We start from the raw sequence: 16,076 nt of genomic DNA, 5'->3' as shown, positions 1-16,076 counted from the left end.
GCTCCAATCCGACCCTGCAACCTCCACTCCAGTCCACCGCCGCCCCCCGTCGCGCCGCAGCTTCGCTTTCACCACCGACGCCTCACCCTCCGCCTCCCACGCCCGTCTCGCCGCCATCGACCACTCCCGTCGCGTCGCTGCCGTCCCCACCCCGTCGGCAGTCCCGGGCATTGATTTCTTTTTCCCGGTATGTGATTCTGGTCACTCAGTGAGGACATAGTCCCAAACTAGCTTCCGCGCAATTTGGGTGTGCCGGTGCGCACCCGGCGGCACGCCGTCTAGATCTGGCCCTGAGCCCTTGGTTGGGTCTTCTTGCAGGGGCGGTGGCTGCCGGGAGGAGGGAGATGAGCCGTGGGCGGTCCCCGGAGCCGCTGGATTTCTTCATCTGGACTGTCGAGGTGCTTATCTCTAGTGTTCGGTGGCTTTCCTATTCTGTTTCTACTTTTACTACTTGAGTGCTGATTTTTTTTTGGGTGAAAGTCAGTGTATTTTTGTTTGTGCACTCTGCAGCAGTGTTCTTGCTAATCTCTAGTGTTCGGTGGTTTTCCTATTCTGTTTCTGCTCTTACTTGAATGTTGATTTTTTGGGGGGTGAAAGTCAAGTGTATTTTTGTTTTAGCACTCTGCAGCGGTGCTCTTGCTAACGATTCAATCGTATTAGCCCCTTGTACAATACTTCGCGGATTTTGTTTGTGCGCGCGCGTGAATATGCTGCTGTTCCTTTCATTCTATGGACTGCAAGCTGATTATGCAGACTTCAGTTCTTCTATTGCTCTGTACTTTCATTTGTAAGGATTAGTGAATTGCGAAATTAACATGTGTGCATAAGAAACCACTAAAATATCTTTTATGTTGAACTAGTATGTCCAGATAAACAAAAGAATATTAATTCAATTGTAGATACTGTAGTGCTACCATTCTGTCTTGAGCTCCTTAGAGACCAACCTGCGATCCAAGCCCGCAGTTATCCCTGTCAAGGAAAATAAATGATCTAGGCTCAAGCTTTGGTCTACCAACAACCAAGTCCAAGCATATTACAACTCAAGTATTGTTTGCTACTCCACTCAATGGTTAAAAAAGTACTGCCCAGTCAATTGAACTCTATGGTTTATTTGATGATTTAGTGTGATGGTTGATCATGGTGTGCACTCAACTTTATGCAAATAAATAAATATTCGCGAGTACCTAGCTACACCTTTTCATATGGCATGACATATTCTCAGATAAAAGTACCATACCCTGCAAAAAAAAAGATAAAGTACCATAGTGAGGGGGTATGGTCAGTCATGTGGCGAGAGTGATATTTGGTTCCCCATTATATCTTCGCATCTAAGGTTTTGAACTTGGCCTGCTTCAGTAGCAGTTGACAAAGTGATACTCACCCAACCATAAGTATAACATCCCTCCTGAAACATTACCCAAGACTCGAGGCTGGGCTTGAGCAAGCACGAGATTGGGTTATAATTAGGCCTTATTTTAGTCTGTCCTGTGTTTATCCCGTGCTGGTTCTTCACCAGGCTTCGGTTGTACTCGACACTTGGATTGGTCTGGTATTTACTTGGGTGAAGTGGACCATAGGTGCTTTGGAAGAATTTAGTGGGCTTATTCTACTTTTTGGCTCTATTGCGATGTTCTTTGTTAAATCACAACGATTGTTTGGATTTTGGAAAAAGATTGCCCTCATTCAGTGCTCATTTATTTTGGCACCTATAAGGGGCTTCTATTTTCTGGACAGCCGGCAATATCAAGTGAAAAATTGGCTCTTTAGTCAAGTTCAGCGTGGAAATTCCTAGCAATATTTGGCTATTCATACACTATATACACTATCATTTTGCCAACTACAAGCACTATTGCAATTATTTTACTAGGAGATGGTTTAGCATGGCAAGGAAAGCTAGCTTTAGTTGGCGAAGTAGCTGTGCTGGGAAGTTTTCTGAAACTAAGATATGTGATGTCACAAGAAGAAAGTTCACTTTTCGTTCCTGAACTCAAGTTTAGTTGTCATCCTAGAACTTATTTCCCTTAGGGCACGAGCAACGGAAGCTACCACTTCCTACCGCCCCATGGAAAAAAACAAGGTCAAGCATTAACACTGAACTTTTTATCCCAACGGGAGCAGCAACCCACCATGCATAATCTGACAGAAAAAGATGAACGCCGGTCAGAGCTAGCTCATCCATCTCTCTCTCAGCCGCGATAGCAGGACCACTCTTTTATATGGAGCGGCCGCCTCCTGCAGAAGAAGTACTGACACACTGCAAGGCTACACTTTTGACGATCCAAGCCTACATGACATGTGAGGCAGTTAGTTGGAGCTATGCGTTGGCCATGCCCTTAACTCATGAAAAAAATCACTTCTTGTCTGACCCAACGAAAACAGTGACGAGGATAGAGGAAACCAGTTTGCCCAACCAAACCGTGAAGCGCCACTAGCCTTTGTTCGGAAGTCGTTGAGTTGAGTCGAGTCGAGCTCGAAGAGTTGAGTCGACATGTCGACATGTCGCCGATTAGGCGACAACTGGGCGTTGGGCGTAATAATAATAAATAATATATAATATGACTGGAAATATGAAAATATTCCTCATATGGCAGCAAATTGGAAGATTTAACAACATATATACCACAAACTAATACAATTAGTAGTTGTTGACATAACTCTAACACACATCCCTAAGCCTGAAGTCATATTGTGTAGATGATAGAACGATGTCTTTGAACTTCAGCTGCATCTTCCGCATCAATAACTCGCTCTATGGCTTTGAACTTCCTTCCATCTAAGTAGCTTCTCATCTCCTTCTTAATCTCTGTGGTTGACTCGGGACACTCCTTCACATCACTGGAACCTCCAGCAAGGTGCCGCACTAATCTTCCAACTCCAGCTTTGACTTTCTGACCGCACAACATACAGCAGAGGTTATCCTTCCTCCCTGAATCTGGCCAGAAAGCATACTGCAAAGCTGGGTTGTCATATGCCCCGACAGCTGCAGGATCCATCGGAGGAGGTGACCACCTACTGCAATATGAGAGTAAAGAAAAATAGAGAATATTGGTGGAGGAGGTCTGGCAAAAGAGCACAGGAAGAACCGCAGAGGAGAGAAGCAGAGCTGTAGAGGAGAGGAGCAGAGCGGCACACGAGAGGGAGGCGGAGGAGAAAAGCAGAGGAATGAGGCTTACCGGAGGTGGAGCGGACGAAGATGCTTAGCGCCTTGGCTTGGTGGTGGCGGCGGCACAGCTCCGCTTCCCTATTTCCCACCCGATGTGCCTCCGGCTTTCTCTGTCTCCCGCTCGATTCTCTTCAAGTCTCTGGTCGATTGACTTGATTCCCTCTCTCTCCCGCTCAATTTACCTTTCCCCCTCTCTGTTACGCGCCAATTTTCCCGATTCCCTCCCAATTGGTCCCGCCAACTGCCCTGGGCGAGCGACCGAACAGCCCGTGACGACGCCCAAGCGAGCGGGGCGTCGCCTTTTTTCCCTAGGCGCGTGCCTAACTCAAATTTTCTGGGCGTCGCTCCCAGTCGTCCTCTCCAGTGCGACCGGACGACTAGACGCCGTTTAGGCGACGATTAGGCGACGACTTCTGAACAAACCCACTAGCAGCGCCAAAACAAGAGAAAAATCACCGAGCTCCCTGCCAAATCGCTTCTTGACTGCCTCTCTCTCTTCCCTGAATCCAGCACTGAGGTGTTGGGACTAAAGGGAGTGCTCCAGTTATGCTTATAAATTATCGGTGAATTCACAATTTCTATGTATGCTTTATTTTTTCTCTTTTTAAAGGACCACTACTAATTTATCTTCTGACTATTTGGAACCAGTGACAGCTAGTGTTAGATGCAAAAGCTAAAGGCTATAGTGCTATTCACCTAATAAGGTTATTGTTCTCTTTCAGGATGTTGGATTGTGGCTTGAAGAGATAAATCTTGGTGGCTACAGACAAGTGTTTGAAGAAAATGGTGTCAATGGAGAGTACCTTGAGAGCTTGTCGATGTTTACTACCGAGCAGATTTTGCGGTTTATTAGGCGGTGCCATATGAAATGGGGAGATTTTATCACATTATGCAAAGAGTTGAGGCGTATTAAAGGTTTGGATATTCCCGTTTCTTCTTCGAAAGCATCTAGAAATCATCTCTGCTACCGTAATAACTGGTTCAGTATTTTGTTCCTTCATATTTTGATATTTAGTTTTCATTTGATTGTGAGATGCGCCATGCAGTCAACCGTTATGAAGTCCTCTTTTCCTTTCACGGATGCTAGCTATTTTTTTAGCAAAATACTATAAGTGCAAAAATACAAGTCACTCAAAGTGTTGAAGTTCATTGGTCTTTTCTTTTTGAGCTCAAAGCTCGATAGGTGGATGGCCTCTCCATGCTATTTGAAATCCTAGAAGTGTCTTGTCTAAAACTGTTGTGTCGCACAGTGCAGTTGCCAACTTGTGGCCAACGATTTGCTTGCTGTTCTATTAGCTATTTAGCTTTATCATCAAATATTTTTTTGAGGCAAGTTTATGATGCTAACATATAAATGTGTTCTGTTTCAGCATCTTTTTTTGGGTGTAAATCAGCAACACAATTGAATTAAACATGATTCGGATACCTAGATATGTTGTATTCTTCCTTATTCAAAGATGAACATTGTGCTCAGTTGGCTGTCTGTCGAAACAATGAACTACTGTCTGACTATTGCTAATTCAATCCAGTCGCCTGCCTAAAAGGGGAGCAAGAAGTCCGGAGGCCATGGTGGGCACCATCGTGCCTCTCGGTGGTGTTTGTGAGGGCGGCAAAGCGGAGCCGGCAGTCCCGAGTCGTGTCCCTGAAGCTGGAACCTTGATGCTCGCCGGTTGCATCGGATCACCGAGTCGTGCTATCCCCCCGAGTTCCAACACCATACGGCACTGCACCCGTGCCTGATCCTCAATGATCTGAAAGCTGTAGGAGCATACTCCACAACTCATCTCTCTATCCTTGTTTTGTATTCGTTTTTCATCCTATTATATAGTTTGTAATAGTACAAGTGACCTGATGTTAGCCAAAATGGATGCATATATTGTGCTGGGGATCTTTCGAATCAGCTTGAGTTGTTCTTAGCTCAAGAATGGCCTAGGGCAGTAGATCTTCAGTGTGCTGAAATCGCTGATATCTCTTTTTTCCTATGCTGGCCAGAACATCAATATGATATGTTTGTGGCACAAAACATGTTACATTATGTATGTGTTTATTTATGCGAGTACAACAAACCATATTAGGTCTACACGTAGGCCATGGGTTTCCTGTGCGAGACGAGTCCACAGGATAATAATCCCCAGAGGTGGCTGCTGCAAAATCTTGCTGAGCAGTTCCTTGCTTATTTGGAGCTTTAGCTAAACCAAGCTCCCAGTTTTTGTGCCCGTTATTCATTCTTGTGTAGGACCATTCTAATTTTTCATGTTCGTTCAAATATTGATGGTGTTGCCGTGCAGGGGCGAAATGGAGCCATGCCTGCCATGTATAATTTCAATATCTTAATCTTATATTTCATGGCAAGGAGGAGACGGAAATTTAGTCAGTTCAAGCATTTTCTGTCCCGTCCTCTCTAAAGGGATTTGGGACGTGTCGGACGTTTGATTGGCCCAACCGCGCTCCCTAAAGCTATGGTGTCCGGCGGCCCGAGTTCATCCCACTACACAGGGGATGTTGCGGGGTGCCAGATGTAACTAAAAGTGATGCAACGATTGGTGGGCTAGCCGTGTCATCCACAGGGTTGTTGCACCCATCGCCTCTTTGGCCAAGGAAAATAAATTTCGGCGCAACAATGTTGCAGTTTCCCCATACACGCAGGGAGACATCTTGTTGCGCCTTGTCATGTGTGTCGATGTTTTAATGCGCACCACCGCCCCCTCGCCTGCCTCCGGCGTATAAAATAGGGTGCTCACTCATCGTCCTTCACACACAATCCTAGCGCCGCACATCCACAACCCTAGCGCTGCCATGGTGCCACCTAACATAAAGTGAATTCATGTGCTATAATTATCTTGTGACGGCTTGATAATCTTGTTTGGTTAAGGTAGCATATTTGTGATTCAAACATTATGTCAAATTACCTGAGGCTATACTCTGTTGATTCCTAATTCAAAATTGTTTGGAGTTTTCCCTTTCTTGAGGAGTATAAGAGAGATGTGTTGCATCATCTCTCTGATAGGACTCGTGATGCCCATATAAATACTTATCAAACACATGTTGAATTTTAATCAATATTATGTCTTTGATGAATTGTTTATGTCCACTTGAACCCAAAAATAGAGTAGACAAGTGAACCCATAAACCCGGTCCATTTTAAACCATAAGAAACACCTTCCCAACACAAATATCACACTTTAATTTTCTGCCATTTATTATTTCAAAAATATAAAAATACTTTCTTCACTTGCAAACACACACACGAAACCCCAAAACAACCATCCTTTCATTGCTTTTATCTTGATTGCCTAGTTTATCTATTTGTGTTTATATTTCATATTACTAATACGAAATCTTGCGCATGACAACCACACGATAGAGTTGGAGACACAAGACAATTTTTTTGCTTTGTAGGTTGCTAGAAGAGGAGAAGAAGTATCAACCCCTTACCAATTCCCCAAGAGTTTGATATAAAACCTCGAGTCACCCTTGTGGAAAAAATAAGCTTACTACAACACTTTGCACTTGGAGTCCCAACGGGTTGGTACACACAGAGTTGTTGCAATCAGCCGTCGATCGAGGAAGAGGAGACGGAGTGCCTCCGCGACATGTACTTCAAGTTCGTTGTCCACATTAACAACGACCCTTTCACCAAGAAGAAGCTTCCGGACAAGTTCGCGGAATTTGTTGACGGTCGGGAGCCGGCCGAGGTGAACTTGCGGGAAACAAGCTGCGACTTCTGTCGGTGGCCCGTGGAGGTCTTGTTTGATAGATAAGGGAAGATCTACCTCCACACCGGCTGTGAGAAGTTTGCCCGCGCCCACAACCTAGATGTCCACTGGTTGGTAAACTTTCTATACGAAGGCGACGATGAGATGAGCGCCGAACGACGAGTCTTGCCGTATACACTAGCACAACGATGACTCAGGCGACAACAGCGACTACGGCAACCATAGAAGGCGAGGGCCAGCTGAACCAAGAAGGTGTATTGCCAAGGTTTATGGATGTTATTCGTCGACCGGTTCAATGTTTTTTCTATGTAAAAGCGGCGAGGATGCTTCAAAATCATGAATGATTTTTTTGAAATAAAATAAAGTTTGGTGGACGCGGCTGGGTAGAGACACGCCCCAAAAGCGATACCACTTAGTGGCGTTCCCAAAAATCTCAATCCAGGGCTATTGCCGGACGTGGTTTGTGGGACGCGACCGAAAATGCTCTCATACATGTTCTCTCATAGTTTTTTGTTGAGTTGATGAAATGCAAAGGCTTTACAAATCTCATCATCATCCTTTTAAAGCTTAGTGAGCTTAGATGTTGATAAACGTACAACAATTTGCAGAACTTCACTTGTGCGCAGTCCAAAGTCGCAACCGTTTTTGCTCCTGCTTCTCTCTCTCAGGCGGCAGGCTGCCAGATCCCATCTCCACCGACGGAAGCTTTGGGCCCCTCTCCCTCCGCTTGCCGCTTTGACGACAGGAGGGGGAGGGGACCTCGTTCCTTCATTCTGTAGTTAGGGCTTATCTGATGTGGTACCTTGTTGGGGTGGTGGGAGCGACGCCCGGGCAAATAAATCCGTCTCAACTCCAGTCCCACACCGGCCCCGACCATCACGGCGGCGTCTTGGAGTTGTCTTTCAGATCGGCTGCTTGGTCTTCTCGCCTCTCTTCATATCTGGCGAGATATGTTTCACGACGTGTCGCTGGCGTTTGTCGTTGTCCATGACGGCGCTGGGACCGGGGCGAGGTGGATGCTCTGGAGCAAGGATGCTGGTTCGGAGGTGGTTGATTTATCGTTATTCCTCGATTTCGTCTATGGGATTCGGCGGATCTTGGTCCAAGTTAGCACGGGGACGTCCCCTGGTCGATGTGCCACAACGACATGTGCCTTGCTGCTTGCAGCGGGCTTGTTCATCGACTCACAAAACTTCGTTGGCGATGGTGCTCTTTTGGATCTGGCAATGGTGGAGGCTCAGTGTCTCTTCCAACGTGCGTCTAGGCGGCGTTGGGGTTTGGCGGCGACTACTGGCTCCAGCGAGTGCAGGAAACCCTAGGAATAGATTTGTATACTTCGATCCTTTAGGATTTTTTTTGCAAAGTTTCCAGGACAACTGTTTTCTCCTGGTATGTCTTGTTATTTTTACATTTGTTTATTCATGTAACTTGATTTTCTATTAATAAAATGTGTGGTTACTACTTAAAAAAAAACAGTCCTCAAGTAGATACCCTTTGGCCCCACATGCCAACCTCTCTGCATCATACGGACTGCGGGCCCACAGCATTTATCTCCTCCCCCGCTCCAGAACCTTCTCCACAACACGCAGCCCCATCCCCACTCTCTCACTGACGTCAAGGCCCACAGCGTCAGCGAAACACCCGTTCCTTCTTCTTGATCCGCAAGGCGCAGTCCATTAATACGCCTCCTCCTCCTCCAGTCCCATCTCGCCCGTCGCCACACCACAAAACCCTACCCCTCTCCCAAAACCCTCGCCTTTTCTCCCCTGCGCCTGCGGTCCACACCTCTCGCCGACTCGCCCTCGCCCGGGAGGAGGAACAGCAGTACAGCACCGGAGATGCTCGGGGCCTCCAGGCGATCCCTCTGCGCCGGCGCCGCCGCTCGCCGCCACGCCGCCGCCTTCGCCGTCTCCGCCGACGCCGCCGCCACCGCCACCGCCACCGCCGCCGCCGCCTCGCCCGCGAACCCGCCCCGCTCGGTACGCACACGTGACTCCAGATACAGTGTCACTTTGCTGCTAGTCTAGTGTCTCGCGATTGATAGGAATGACTTAGTGCGGCTTTAGTCAATCTGGTTCTCCCCAAATTGGGAACTATACGTGGACTAATTTGGGTGGTATATGCGTTAATTTGAGTCCGTGCGTCGGTTTGAGGTCTGGTGTTCTTCTGATTTAGTGCCCAGTATCTCATATGGTCTCCAAGATTGGCGCTAATTCGGCCACAGATGTGCAATCGCTAGACTTCCTCCGATCTTCATCCAATCCAGCGGCTCGATCTGAGCCCACCACACGACCTGCTTTCTGACATCCTCTACTGCGTCTAACTTTCAGGTGACAAACCGGGAACCCAGTGTTTCTCCCCACGGAGGGAAGAGGCTCTTCTCCGTGCTCGCGGCGCCCAAGCTTAATGTAGCAAACAACATGCCCTCCCTCAAGCTGGGGGAGGGCTCCCTTGTCGGGAGGCGGTTCGAATCGAGCGCTGCAGCGGTTGACTCATCTGATGCGCCACCTGCCGAGAAGTTCGAGTACCAGGCTGAGGTAAAAAAAAGGATTTTTTTGGGGGGATTCGTGCTAATTTTCACCGATGGTGTGTTGTGAAAGATGTCATGATGGGCAACGGTTTTGCTTGGCAGGTCAATAGGCTCATGGATTTGATCGTGCACAGCTTGTACAGCAACAAGGAGGTGTTTCTTCGGGAGTTGGTCAGGTGGGCGACAATTGATAACATATAAACTGCTCAATTTAACAAAAACCAGTAGCTACCTCTGATTTCAATCTATATTTGTTGTGCTCACTGGCACCTGTTCCTCGTCCAGTTTTGTAATTATTTGTTGAGTCAGGACTTGATGATTGTCCTGGAACTTTAGTCCGATCGCTCTGACCAAATCCGTTCTTTCTGATCTTCCTTGTACTTGCAGCAATGCAAGCGACGCACTCGACAAGTTGCGCTATCTGAGTGTCACTGAGGCTGACCTTCTCAAGGATGGCTCTGAGCTTTACATCCGCATCCAAACAGACAAGGACAATGGAATTATAACGATCACGTAAGCTCGATTTACCTCCATGTGGTCAATTGTATAGGTTCTTCTTGGGAAATGATCTGCACCCTGACCTACATTTGCTTTTCAGCGATTCTGGGATTGGTATGACGAGGCAAGAGCTTGTTGACTCTCTTGGAACCATTGCAAGCAGTGGAACCGCTAAGTTCCTCAAGACACTGAAGGTGTGATCTACTTGCAGACTTTTATTCCCCCCTTGTCTATCTTTCAGATCCTCTATGTTTATTGTTTTTATGTTTGTTGTTCAACAGGAGAGCCAAGAAGCTAGTGTTGATAGCAACTTGATTGGCCAATTTGGCGTTGGTTTCTATTCTGCATTTCTTGTTTCAGATAAGGTACTGTGTTATCATGGTCTGCATTTGACATTTTGTGGATGCCAGGTAGAGTTTCTTCGGTTTTATTAACCGCTGAATGTCCCTTGCTGTACTTTTTTTTTGTTCTGTTAATAGGTTTCTGTGTCAACAAAGAGCCCCAAGTCAGATAAGCAATATGTTTGGGAATCTGAAGCAGAATCTAATTCCTACACAATTAGAGAAGAGACAGACCCAGAGAAGCTCATTCCTAGGGGAACTCGCCTTACTCTTTACCTGAAGGTCTGTTAGCTTATATTTTACGGTTTAAATTTTCACTTCACAACCTATCTAAAGCTATGCATTATGCTTTGCTTCAGCGTGATGACAAGGGTTTTGCTCACCCTGAGAGGATCCAAAAACTCGTGAAGAATTACTCCCAGTTTGTTTCCTTCCCTATTTACACCTGGCAAGAAAAAGGCTTCACCAAAGAGGTGAGCAATCTGTTTTGGTATTTGTGGTTATTTGAGTAGAACATTACTTATGCAGGACATTCGTTTTTCTTCTAGGTTGAGGTTGATGAGGACCCTGCAGAAGCTAAAACAGAAGGAGAAACAGAAGGCGATGGTGAAATAAAAAAAGAGGCAAGTTTGCAAATGGCAAAAACTCGTCCTTTTACACCGCTTTCCTGTGAGCCAAATTCTGTTGCGCAGATTTTGCTTAATCTTACTTTATTGTGATGCCAACAGACTAAGAAGAAGACAAAAACCGTTGTGGAGAAGTATTGGGACTGGGAGCTTACAAATGAAACACAACCTATCTGGGTGAGAATTTTGACTGTTTAGTGCACTCGTTTTGCTAAGAAATGATATTTTTATGCACTTCCATTTTTTTTCTGAGAGAGCCTAAAATAATTCCTGTTATTCTGTTGTTGCTAGCTTCGGAATCCTAGAGAGGTATCAACCGAGGAGTACAATGAATTTTACAAGAAGACATTCAATGAGTATATGGATCCCTTGGCCTCCTCACACTTCACTACGGAGGTACGTCTCTTCGCATAATATGTGCAATTGCTTTTACCTATATAATATGGGCTGTCCGCATACTGCACAGTTGATCAACAAATGCAACTTATTTGTTTTGACACCTTACATCCTCCAATCGCTAACCACAAGTATTCATCTATAAATCATGTCTTTTCTGAAAGAGATTAGTCAAAAGCAAAGTCTAGAGTAGAACAGTGCCTAATTATGTAGCATTGAGCTTGGGAAAATTTTGCTACCTACATATATGCTGTTCAAATTGTAGTTGTGCAGCTGTAGTATTCTTTGGTCAGCTTTTTCTGTAACATTGTGTTGTGATAGGCAATAATAAGCTCTAATTGTGCGTTAAATGGTAATGCGTTTGATAATGTTGTGAATGCTAGATTGGTTCTTATTTGTGGCTTGAATTCTGTCAGAATCTGATGACCCATGAATGTACACATCTGATTGACCCACTCTGACTGCCGGTGATAAATAGGAACATCTTCACGACTCACATTCAAGTAACAGTGATTCATTTAATTTTATGCAGGGTGAAGTAGAATTCAGGTCAATTCTTTATGTGCCTGCTACGAAGAAAGAGGACATAACTGATAGGAAGACTAAGAATATCAGGCTGTATGTCAAGCGGGTGTTCATTTCAGATGACTTTGATGGTGAACTGGTATGCTTGATACTTAGCTTGTATTCAACATGGTTCTTTGTCAATAGTTACCATCCCAATCTGATAACTGAGAGTTGTGATTCATCAGTTCCCAAGATACCTGAGCTTTGTGAAGGGTGTCGTCGACTCAAATGACCTTCCACTGAACGTTTCTCGTGAGATCCTTCAAGAGAGTCGAATTGTAAGTTCTTTGCGAGGCATTTCTACTGTTTTTCTGCATTGCAATGTTAAGCTCTCAAGTTTGATTTAACTTTTTTTTTCCTCATAGGTGCGTATAATGAGAAAGAGGTTGGTGCGGAAAGCCTTTGATATGATACTTGGTATTTCTTGTAGCGAAAACAGAGATGTAAGCCTTTTCTTTTCCTTTCTTTGGAGTATATGGTTTTTGGTCTTTCTCTTTGCTTCCTCATCTGAAAGCTTACTGCAGGAGTATGAAGCATTCTGGGAGAACTACGGCAAATTTTTAAAGCTCGGTTGCATGGAAGACAAGGAAAATCACAAGAGGATTGCTCCTTTGCTCCGCTTCTTTTCTTCTCAAAGCAATGAGGAATTAATTAGCTTGGATGAATATGTGGAAAGTATGAAACCTGAGCAGAAGGCCATTTACTACATTGCTGGGGACAGTTTGAGCAGTGCCAAAAATGCTCCTTTCTTGGAGAAGCTCAATGAAAAAGGTTACGAGGTATGTACTGAGCTAGCTCAATCTATCTTTTCGTTGCAAGTAGCAGTACACAACTTGCGTACGAGCACCTGCTCATATTGGAGCAATTACCATTATGGAGGAATCTCAAAGATCCACCCCCCTCCCCCCTTCCCCAAGAGCAAGAACCCAGTTGTCAGCAACATGGGGGCTTTCAGCGTGGCGTGAACTGACCTGGAAAAAAGATTCCAGGGCAGATTTTTATTTTCCTGTAAAATCTGTGGAAAGTCTGCATGAACAGAAACCGACCTAAGATTTACTGTTCATGATTCCTCCATTCCAAACACCCTAAATGAAACCATTTGGAACTTCATTCTTCCAGATTTCATACTCCCTCCATACTAAAATAAGGGTCTTAGTTTTGTCTAGTGCGGATGTATCTAGACTTACTTTAGTTGTAGATACATATTTAGAAAAGTTGAGACACTTAGAATGGACGGAGTATGACTTTGCTCGATTCCGAACAGCCCCTTGCTCTCTGTTCAGACATACAAGCTTAAAGCCTGGTGTGACGGTTTTGTTTTTGCATCAAGCCATGATACATTATGACATTATTCAGAACAAATGAATCTTCTAGGCTGTTAATGGGTACAAAAGAGTTATGATTCTTACCAGAAACTAGTTCACTATTCTATGCCTGTTCTAACCTTGGTATTATGTGCTATATTTTGTAGGTTTTACTTCTGATTGACCCTATGGATGAAGTGTCTCTCCAAAATCTGAGCTCCTACAAGGATAAGAGTTTTGTGGATATTAGCAAGGAAGACTTAGACTTAGGTATGAATATAAGAATATAGTTTCGTAACCTTCATTGTTTTACTCACTAATCACCTTAGTTTACTATTTTACCTTTCCTCATTAATCACCGAAGTGTGAAGTGAGTTAGATGTCACCAAGTAGAGGTTGGTTTTGTACAATCAGCTATAATGCTTACTTGTATCAGGCACTTCCTTAAATGTAGGCTTTTATTTTCTTTACAAAATTGGAAGCATAACATTCATTTGCCGTAATTATGTACTCCTAGTTCCTGATCGTGGCCTGCAAATATAATCCAGGTGATAAGAATGAGGAAAAAGAGAAGGAAATAAAGCAGGAATACAGTCAGACATGCGATTGGATCAAGAAGCGTTTGGGTGAGAAGGTTGCTCGTGTTGATATATCCAACCGTCTCAGCTCATCACCATGTGTCCTAGTTGCAGCTAAGTTTGGCTGGTCAGCCAATATGGAAAGGTTGGGGCTCTATTTCACTTATTTCCTTAATATTAGTTTGAAAATACACTGACTTAAAAACTTGTCAATTAAAAGCTTTGATATTGTTTGCCAGGTTGATGAGGGCACAGTCTATAGGTGATACGTCTTCTCTGGACTTCATGCGTTCGAGGAAAGTATTTGAAATAAACCCAGATCATGAGATAATCAAGAGATTGAATGTAAGTGCTCACCTTTTCTATTTAGGATTTGCTTTAACATCATCTCCATTGATCGGTACTTAGGCATCTAGGCCTAGTAAAACAATGTACTATACTGCCAATTCAATCTGTGGGATGTTGAGGGAATGGAGGGCACTAATTCTCTCTTAATTGCTAGTATGATTATAGTCTTATCTTGGAAGCTGATCTCCAATGGTACATCTGATTTAAGGCCTTTATACACTCTGTTGGACTTCCTTTCCTAATGATTTTTTCATGGGCAACACAGGATGCCTGCAGAAGCAACCCTGATGACTCAGAAGCTCTAAAGGCGATAGACATCCTCTTTGAAACTTCAATGATATCTAGTGGCTTTACGGTGAGTACGCCTTTCGACTTATTTCCTATCTCATATCGCTTTCAATGAAAAAAGGCCCGTGTTTTCTACCCAGACCTTCCTTTTGCTGCACAACAGCAGTGTTGCAAAGGAGAGCATGCTGATGTATCTCACACTCGGTACTATGTTGCAGCCTGATAACCCGACCGATCTGAGCTCAAAGATCTACGACATGATGAGTGCGGCTATGGCAGGCAAATGGGCAACGCAACCCCAACATGCCCAGACAAGCCAGCAGCAGCCTGCTGCGCCTAGTAGCCCCGAGTCTGAGCTGCTTGAAGCTGAGGTGGTGGAATCCGTCGGGGTTGACCAGCAGAAATAAGGAACCCTGTTCGTTTGCTCTCCCAGCCTGGTCTTGTTCAATATACGCTGAAGAATCCTTGTAGTTTTAGCTCAGCGGGGGTCAATGTGGACTGAATGCAAAGCTGCTGTGCTTGTTCCTTTTTTATTATTTCGGAACAGGGATTTCTGTTTCCACGGCCTATAGTATGAGCCGTGCGAGTGCTAGTGTAAGCTTATCCTAGATAGTATTCTGGCGATGAACTGATAATAAGAGAACATTTTGGCCAGCGCATACCAAGTTGCCAACTACATTATCCGTTCCTTTTTATGACATCTGCTAGATAGTAACTCAAGCAAGTTCAACATTGTCATACCAGAGATGTGTGATCGTGTGTCCTTGATTCTATGTCCTTCGGTGATCTTGAACATTAGTGTTGAAGCTTCAATGATTTCTAGTGGCTTCGGAGAGAGTACATCCATTTGACTTGTTTCTTCTTCTTACACTGCAAGGAAATTAGCCTTCGTTTTCTCTTGAGCCACTCCTTGTTTTGTTGGAACGCTGATGTATCTCGTCGTTGCTACTATGTAACATAGTCTATGTTTCAGTGAGTAGCATTTTAGAGACTGAGCTACATGTAGCTCTTTATATGTAGCTCCTTATGTTTAAAGACTTAAAATTCATATTTTAAAGTTCTAGAAAATCCAAAATGAATTCTAGAGATAGCCAATGATTTATGTTACAATGGTGTAAAATATTAATGCAAACTAATTTGTATTCTATGGTATATTATGTTGACAAAACCTGACGAATTTTATTTTTGAAATGTGCACTACTTACTATAAAATTTGTTAGAATTTATCATATTTTTGTGTAGTTTGTCCCAGACAACCGAGCAGCCGCCTGTGGGCACCTAGGAACCCTTCAATTTGTGGTGCACGTTTTAGTTTACGGAAGAGTGCGCGTAGAATAACAAAAGGGGTTATTCATGTTCAAGCTAGTTTCAACAATACCATTATAACTGTTACAGACCCACAAGGTCGGGTGGTTTTCTGGTCCTCTGCGGGTACTTGTGGATTCAAAAGCTCAAGAAAAACATCACCTTATGCTGGTCAAAGAACAGCAGTAGATGCTATTCGTACAGTAGGTTTGCAACAAGCAGAAGTTATGGTAAAGGGTGCTGGTAGTGGAAGAGATGCCGCATTACGAGCCATTGCTAAAAGCGGTGTGCGAAGTTGTATACAGGATGTAACACCTATGCCGCATAATGCTGTCTTTTGGTATAGGGTTGAAGAATCCTTGTAGTTGTAGCAAACCAAGAACTCAACACCATCAATATTTGTAGGCTGTTCCTTG

The 16,076-nt window shown here is 44.4% G+C and overlaps 2 protein-coding genes across 2 annotated transcripts; both read left to right on the top strand.

Annotated features, from left to right (window-relative positions):
• The first annotated feature begins 120 nt into the window (after positions 1–120).
• On the top strand, positions 121–5,131 carry LOC124654991. The gene is made up of 4 exons (XM_047193962.1): positions 121–187; positions 319–398; positions 3,886–4,078; positions 4,693–5,131. The coding sequence occupies exons 2-4, from the start codon at positions 345–347 to the stop codon at positions 4,821–4,823; spliced, it is 378 nt and encodes a 125-aa protein (XP_047049918.1). The 5' UTR covers positions 121–187; positions 319–344; the 3' UTR covers positions 4,824–5,131.
• A 3,586-nt stretch (positions 5,132–8,717) lies between these two features.
• LOC124652381 (heat shock protein 90-6, mitochondrial) lies at positions 8,718–15,171 on the top strand. The gene is made up of 20 exons (XM_047191399.1): positions 8,718–8,858; positions 9,210–9,416; positions 9,512–9,585; positions 9,797–9,922; positions 10,008–10,101; positions 10,189–10,272; positions 10,387–10,530; positions 10,608–10,721; positions 10,797–10,871; positions 10,977–11,051; positions 11,166–11,270; positions 11,803–11,934; positions 12,023–12,115; positions 12,203–12,280; positions 12,362–12,616; positions 13,309–13,411; positions 13,690–13,864; positions 13,959–14,064; positions 14,333–14,422; positions 14,574–15,171. The coding sequence occupies exons 1-20, from the start codon at positions 8,718–8,720 to the stop codon at positions 14,760–14,762; spliced, it is 2,460 nt and encodes an 819-aa protein (XP_047047355.1). The 3' UTR covers positions 14,763–15,171.
• Positions 15,172–16,076: the final 905 nt, after the last annotated feature.

Source organism: Lolium rigidum, chromosome 5 (genome assembly GCF_022539505.1).
Source record: "Lolium rigidum isolate FL_2022 chromosome 5, APGP_CSIRO_Lrig_0.1, whole genome shotgun sequence".
In the NCBI taxonomy this organism is placed as follows: Eukaryota; Viridiplantae; Streptophyta; class Magnoliopsida; order Poales; family Poaceae; genus Lolium; species Lolium rigidum.
This window is presented reverse-complemented; position numbering and strand designations above follow the sequence as displayed.